Below are 8,026 nucleotides of genomic sequence, written 5' to 3'. Positions count from 1 at the left end.
TTCTTTTATGGGGATTATGAAAAAGAACTGATTCTTCTGAGGCAAAAGGTTGGCCAGTGCAAATCCAATTACTGCAGTACAATAAAGCAGCTCCAAATACTTCAATCTCAGGAAGAAGATTTAATTCCATTAGCCTGTGTTCAAAGGGGGGAAAATAGTCCTCTTTCTTTAGAGAGCAATGGGCAATTTACCAGAATGCTTCAATTTTAAAGAGGAGGAAAAAGAAGGGACACGGTGGCTCAGTGGCTAAGACGCTGTGCTTGTTGATTAGAAAGGTCGGCAGTTCGGCGGTTCGAATCCCTAATGCCGTGTAACGGAGGAAGCTCCCATTACTTGTTCCAGCTTCTGCCAACCTAGCAGTTGGAAAGCATGTAAAAAAAAATGCAAGTAGAAAAATGGGGCCCACTTTGGTGGGAAGGTAAATGCATTCCGTGCGCCTTTGGCGTTTAGTCATGCCATGACCATGGAGACCTCTTCTGACAGCGCTGGCTCTTCCGCTTTGAAACTGAGATGAGCACCGCCCTTAGAGCCGGAAACAACTGGCACTCATGTGCGGGGGAACCTTTACCTTATAGAACAAGAATCAGGAGATCAGGAAGGCTCAGGAAGAAGGCGGGGCTTAGCAGTGAGAAGACGGAGTTTCAGGCTATTCCTGAAATTCCCCTATTCCGAAGGAAATTGGACGGTTCCTTTCGGACCCAAGCTGTCCCGGAGAGACAGTGAAAGGTTGGAGGAGATCCAGTGACCTCAGAGACGTTCGCAAAGTCTCTGGGGGGCTTGGAATTTAACCTCCTTTGCCAGTTCCTTCTGGATTAGCTCTGATATTATTTTCAGTGATATATGTTATTTAATAAAAGTTTGAAATGCTCTGCATTTTATATTTTTCTTACCATCATGTACCACTTATACCGTTTCCTGATTATAAGATGATTCGTATTTTTTACTCTTTTAATGGAATGATGATCTAGTCAAAATAAAATGAGCATTATGCAAATGGCTTCATACTCCGATCTTGGTGTTCTTCTCTCGTTCGTCTTCAAGCAGGTGCCCACAACTCAAACCAAGTTCTGCAATGGGTTAACCCAGTCAATATTGATGGGCTTCTTCTTTTTTTTTTTACAGCAGTGTGAAGTTTCCATGACTTTGTATCACTCGAAAAGCAAAAGTGACAGCATGTGAGGAAAGTTTTGGGCTTATCATATACATGTGGGCTGCAAAGGTGTATCTTGTCAATATCATCTTGCAGCCTCTCTAGATCTTCTTGGATGCTTGAATTGATCACATGCATCTCAGCTGCTCTTCTTACAGGACGAATCATCTCTAGGTCTAGCAGATGCTCTGGGAAGTAGATAGACGTCATTAGATAGAACAGAGGAGGGTATCGGACTAAGTCTTTCCGTTGCTTTTGGGGTTCCTTTCTCAATCATGCTGACTTGACAATTAATGCATGGGTGGTCACAAGACCTGGGATTGATTCCCAAGCCCCAAAGTTAAGATATTTGTGCTTGTTCCAGAAGATAGAAGAGCAAGCTTCTTGTAAACAAAGGACATCAGAAGCCACCGTGGTGACACTACCAAACAGCTTGATGGTCATTTTCACAATTCATCTCGTTCTTCTTCATTACAGATGCAGGCACTTCTTTGGCTGTTCATGAACGGACGGCACCCCAGAGTCCTGACTGTCTGGAATATTGTATCGGCTATGGATTCACACGCTGTAGCAAAAGAGAAAGAGATCAAATCCATCAACACCTTTTCTTTTATAAGATGACTGGGATTTCTTTTCCTTGGACCCATGCATGGCACGACAAAACCGCGAAGCCCTTATCCGCGGAGACATAAGCGCGTCGCTAAAGCCGCGACGTCCGCAACAGAAGGGCGCTTTAAAACGGCGCCGCGGCAGAAAGCCGATTTCCATTAAGGTAAGGGTTAGGATTAGGTTTAGGGATTAGGTTTAGGGGTTAGGTTTAGGGTTAGGTTTAGGGTTAGGTTTAGGGTTAGGTTTAGGGTTAGGTTTAGGGTTAGGTTTAGGGTTAGGTTTAGGGTTAGGGTTAGGTTTAGGGTTAGGTTTAGGGTTAGGTTTAGGGTTAGGTTTAGGGTTAGGTTTAGGGTTAGGTTTAGGGTTAGGTTTAGGGTTAGGTTTAGGGTTAGGTTTAGGGTTAGGTTTAGGGTTAGGTTTAGGGTTAGGTTTAGGGTTAGGTTTAGGGTTAGGTTTAGGGTTAGGGTTAGGGTTAGGTTTAGGGTTAGGGTTAGGTTTAGGGTTAGGTTTAGGGTACTGAGTGCTTGGGAATGCGCGGATTTGCCCTCCGCGATTATGTCATCGCGGTAGGGTCGCGTTTTTCCTTAGCGCTTTGAACGGCGCGAATTAGTCTTCGCGCTTATGTCTCCGCGGATAAGGGCTTCGCGGATTTGGTGAACCTATGCCACAGGTGGCACACAGAGCCCTCTGCGGGCATGCCAGCTGTGACCCTAGCCCAGCTCCACTGTGCATGCACATGTGCCTACCGCTGGCCAGCTGGTCTTCGGGTCTCTGATGTGCATGCAAGGGGTGCAGGGCGCATGTGGTGGACACACGCACATGCACAGGGAAGAGTACATGCACAGGGGCATTTGCATTTCATTTTGGGAGTTTGCATGCATGTGCGTTCCCCCCGTACCCCATTTTGAGCTTGGAAGGCCTCCTGCACCAACCTGGAAGCCAAAGTGGGGTGCAGCGGTGCCGCATGAGCCCCCCGTGCCCCATTTTAGACCTTGGAAGCCTCCTGCACCAACCTGGAAACCAAAAATGGGCAGGGGGAATGGGGCGCATTCATGGGACAGACACACACATGTGCAGGGGGTAGGGCACATGCACAGGGGGCATGCTCACTTTGCATTTGGGGGATTGGGGGGGGCATGTGCGCATTCACGCATTTTGGGCACTCAGCACCAAAAAGGTTAACCATCACTGCCTTAGACCATAAGAATGTGATCAAGATCTGATTCAACAACCTCCAGAACCTGTGCCTGAAATTTCTGGGGCGCCACAACAAACAGGGCCCTACTATTCCCCAAAACCAACAGTTTTCTTATTTTATAAAAGCTTCCAAAAATCCATCCAATATTCGGTTATGAATATTGATCTCCTGCTTGAGTCAGGAGGTTGGACTAGAAGACCTCTAAGGTCCCTCCCACCTCTATTCTGTTTGATTTTGATTTTTCAAAAGGTGCAGTATTCACTTTAGGAATACTGCACCTTTTCAAATGATAGCAATTTGGTGGGGGGGGGCTATAATAGCATTACACCTATAGCATTGACAGAAACGTGATAAAGGTACTAATTTTTTAAAAAAAACACTTTGTTCCTTTATTTTAATATACAGGACAGTTTTAATTTTTATTATATTAAGCTTTTCGTATCAATAAATCATAAACTGCCCAGTACCACATTTCTCACCAAGTATGCATGGTTCTTTGTCCTCATGGAAGAGTGTTTCTTCTTGAACCCCAAAAGTACCTTTATCTCTAAAGGGGTTGTCATCATTCTGGTTGGTCCTAAGGGATGCCTGAGCTGAACTTCCAGCTGTGTTCCAGGCTTACTAGTACATCTTTGCCACGCAGCCAAGGTCCGTTCCTGGCAGTTCTTTGGTCCCTCAAACACATTGGAAATAGTCCAATCTCGCCTTTCTCTGGCACTTTTGAGATAACTTAGACTATAAATTCATTCCCATTAGCGGGAGAATTCAATAAGCTGCAAAATGCTTTTTATATTTATTGTTCCTTTTAATTTGGCATGGTATCATGCTAAAAATATAAAGATTGCCATTTTAAAAAAATAAAAGCTCTTGTTTTCTTGGAGTGTGAATGAGCTGAACTAGAAATACAGCAATGAGGAAAATGGTTTCAATATTTTTTTTTCCTATGCCATTTTCCTCTTTAAACATCCCTCCTTCCCCTCTTGCTACATTATCACTAAATTTCAGCCCTATTTGATAAGTTTAAGGTCACTTTATCCTAAATATGGGTGTCCTTTATCCAGTTAAGGCAGAACTTTTAATAGGTTTGCTTAAAATGCTCTTTCACGGGGCTATGCAAGGACTTTGGAGATCATCAAAACCATCAAGGCTATCAAACTAACACAGCAAACCACTATATAGAAACAGAGAGCAAACCCCCTCTCTTCCATCACTGAAGATGTGTCCTAGTTGGGTAATGAAACGTCTGCAAGAAAACAACCAAGGACTCCACACCTTGAATATCATATCTGTCCAATTCATCCTATGTGAAAGGCTGCAAATAAGAGGTGCTCAAATAAGAGGTGCTCATCTGAACTGCCCGCCTCTGGGCAAAAGAAAGCGGCACCCCACCAGCAGAGGTGGGCAAAAGACCCACCTCTGCTGGCGGACTGCCGTGGACACAGAGAAAGAAAGCTGGCAGGCTGCCCTCCCTGCCTCCTCCGACTCCTACCCCCTTCCCTCTCTTCACTCTCAAACAAACTCTCTCTCAAATTGAGGGAGAGTTTGTTTGAGTGAAGAAACAAACACACGCACGCACACATACACACACACACAAATTACTTACAATTACTTACAAATTAGATTAATTTTGAATTCCTCCCCCTCCCTCCGACCCACATACCTTTTCCAGCTGTTTCACAGAGGATTTCAACTCTGCTCTTGCCTGCCATCATGAAAATGTAAAAATGTAAAAGGAAAAAGGCAAGAGCTGCTGAGGTCAGGCTGGGCTAGCTGCTGCCAGAGTCCCCAATGGATGACTCTGCTTAACTTTTCAAAAAAGCCTCTAAAAAGTGCCCTCTACAGGAGGAGGCAAGGGAACCACGTGCCTCATCTACATAAGGAATTTTTCAGCTTTTAACCCTTGCTTAACTCTGCTCAAGTGATCATAAAGTCAGACTAAATGAGACATGTGGTTTTCCTGCCTCCTCCTGTAGAGGGCGTTTTCTTAGAGGCTTTTTTAAACAGTTAAGCACTAAGCAGAGTCATCCACTGTGACTCTGGCAGCAACTAGCTCAACCTTTTTCCTTTTACATTTTTTTTTCTTTTCAGGATGACAGCGGTGAGGGTCTGCCTCCCCTGCCTCCCCTGACTGCACGTCACTGCACTGGAGGCTTTAAAGAAGTGCCTTGACTGGACAGCCACTTGTCTGAAATGGTATAGGGCAGTGATGGCTAACCTTTTCCAGACCGGATGCCCAAAGTGCAGGTGCGCGCCCGACCCCTCAAAATGCAATGTGTGTGAGGTCCTGTCCATGCACCACCAAACATGCGCAGGCAGCACCCATGCATGCACCCTTCCCCCCACTCATGTGCATGCATGCCCCCACCGCCTGCCCATCATCCCCACACACATGCCCCGTGGCCCCCCATGTGGGGGGAAAGGGTGCATGTATGGCCGGGACCCAAAGACCAGCTGGCCAGCAGGAGGTGTGTGCACGGCAGAGCTGAACTGGGGCAACGGCTCGCCTGCCCACAGAGAGGGCACTGTGTGCCACCTCTGGCATGTGTGCCATAGGTTCACCAATTACCTCCACTCGACCAATTAGATCACATAGATTAGGCCTCCTCCGACTTCCATCAGCCGGTCAATGTCGACTGGCAACCACGCGGAGGAGAGCCTTCTCGGTGGCAGCTCCGACCCTATGGAACGAACTCCCCATGGAGATTCGTACCCTCACCACCCTCCAGACCTTCCGCACAGCCCTTAAAACCTGGCTGTCCCGACAGGCCTGGGGTTAAAGATATTGACCCCACCCGAATTGTATGAATGTTGTGCTTTTAACGATGTATTGTTTTATGTGTTTAACATGGTTTGTCCTCCCTCCCCCTGAACTGTGAGCCGCCCTGAGTCCCCCCAGGGAAAAGGGTGGCATACAAATAAAATATCTATCTATCTATCTATCTATCTATCTATCTATCTATCTATCTATCTATCTATCTATCTATCTATCATGGGTATAGGATGCTTGTGCTTGTGGGTTGGTCTAAAAGACCTCCAAGGTCCCTTTCACCTGTATTCTGACTGACTGGATGCAGTACACCAGATGTGGCCCCATTAGTGTGGTATAGGGCAGTGTTATCACTTCTCATAATCTTAACCCTATCCTTCTGTTGATGCAGCCTAAGACTGCATTGGTTTGGGGTTTTTTTTGCAACGGCTCACATTGCTGGCTTGTACTCAAGTGGTGGTCACTAGGACACCTAGATCTTATTATGGAAGAAGATCTATGCCAAAAAGGTCAAACTAGCATTTTCCTAATAAGTCTGAAGTAAAGCACTGGAGACAAGGATACTAGGAAAATAGAGACTCAGCATGTCTAAACATTTCAGACCTCGTAAGAACAGAAAATTGTGTATGAAGAATCCCATTGAAGCAGTGTCCTAAGTCTTGGTTTTTTTTTTAAAAAAAGCTATTTTCCCCACTGTGGTTTCTTCTTCCTGGCTTCTGAAATGATTTATGAGAAATAGTTTCTTCTTTTCAGCAGACTTTCTTAAGTCTTGGCGTTCTAGCCAATATTTATAACTTTATTCCCCTTTATTAACCAGTAGAACCAATCTGGAAAAGATCTTTGGCAACATGATTTAAAATATATAGCTTTATAAATATGCATGAGACATTTGCTATAAGAAAGAGAGGACATCTCCTTCCAGATAAATACTTAAAGGAGGATTAAAAAGAGAGAAGAGAGAAATTCAAGGCGAGGAAAATAAATACAGAAATTGAGTATTTAAAAGGGCGACTGGGTCTGTGAGAGAATGCAATAGCGATATAGCAATAGCAATAGCAGTAGACTTATATACCGCTTCATAGGCCTTTCAGGCCTCTCTAAGCGGTTTACAGAGAGTCAGCCTATTGCCCCCAACAACAATCTGGGTCCTCATTTTACCCACCTCGGAAGGATGGAAGGCTGAGTCAACCCTGAGCCGGTGAGATTTGAACCGCTGACCTGCTGATCTAGCAGTAGCCTGCAGTGCTGCATTTAACCACTGCGCCACCTTGGCTCTTCTATGGAAAATGATATAACTGGGGGAGAAAGTGTTTCCTAATTAAAATATGGGTTTCATTATTTCTTTCAGCTAAATTAATTCGGAAGGCAGAATATAGCAAAGGTTTGGAATCTAGAAGCCTAATATTTTCAGAGCTAGCTGTAATATGCTTGGATACCATAATTTTTAAAAGAAGTGTTTATGAATTCAGACATACAAATTAGATTTTCTGTTCTAGTTAGTATGATTCAGCATTTTGGGGGATTTTATTCAGGCTAACTGAAGGATAAATTTAGCTAATGTGAAATAGAGTTTATTAGCCACCAAATCATTTTTTTCGACAGGATATGCATTTATGATTTGTGGCTTTGTTATTGCTCTATATATTTCATTAATACTGTTTATTATGAATGTTTTTTTCATTAATAAAAATCTATATATAACTCACAGGTTTCTTTCGTCCTTTTCAACAAACTGTTAACATTTAATATTTATATGTAAATTGGAGCAGATTTAATGATAGCACTATATTTAAATCATAATGTTAATTAATAATCCAATAATTATTGAATAATAGAGGCATACAACAGCAAGCAAAACTTCTCAGAACAAAGTAAACTAGTAGTGCCTCCAATGTGGTATTTATGGATTATACTATTAAATTCACAATGGTCTTAAAACACTTCTTTCCCTCCATTTTTCCCTTAGAAGGATAGTGTTGAGGACTCAGAAAGCCCTCGACTTACGTCCTGCCTCGTCCTTCCGCCGATCTTCAAAAGATAGATCACTCAAACTGTCCGTTATGTAACTGTTCGTTTTTGTGTGAGAGAAAAAGATTCACGCTGTGCTGGGATGCTCTTTAGATAGGATCAGGTAATAGTTCCTTTTTTACTCTTTAGAAAGGATCAGGTAAAAGTTTCCCTTAGTAGATTGGAGAAAGATGCGTTTTGATCACAGACATAATTATTTGGTAAATGTTGCCCCTGTCTTACTTAGGAGCTGTAGTAGTGACACAGTGGTTAGAATGCAGTATTGCAGGCTGAC

General features: G+C 43.7%; 1 protein-coding gene across 2 annotated transcripts in view; it reads right to left on the bottom strand.

Annotated features, from left to right (window-relative positions):
• Positions 1-934: 934 nt before the first annotated feature.
• PLA2G12B (phospholipase A2 group XIIB) overlaps positions 935-8,026 on the bottom strand; it is a 30,661-nt gene continuing 23,569 nt past the window's right edge. For both annotated transcript variants that reach the window (XM_087702691.1, XM_087702690.1), the window contains exon 4: positions 935-1,715. In XM_087702691.1, coding sequence (XP_087558817.1) covers positions 1,597-1,715 — 119 coding nt within the window. In that variant the 3' untranslated portion in view covers positions 935-1,596. The remainder of the gene's footprint in view (positions 1,716-8,026) is intronic.

This window comes from Thamnophis sirtalis, unplaced genomic scaffold (genome assembly GCF_051295495.1).
Source record: "Thamnophis sirtalis isolate CommonGarterSnake01/CBP01778 unplaced genomic scaffold, rThaSir2_p1.2 scaffold_15, whole genome shotgun sequence".
Classification (NCBI taxonomy): Eukaryota; Metazoa; Chordata; class Lepidosauria; order Squamata; family Natricidae; genus Thamnophis; species Thamnophis sirtalis.
Note: the sequence above shows the minus strand (reverse complement) of the source record. Positions and strands in the feature narration are given on the sequence as shown.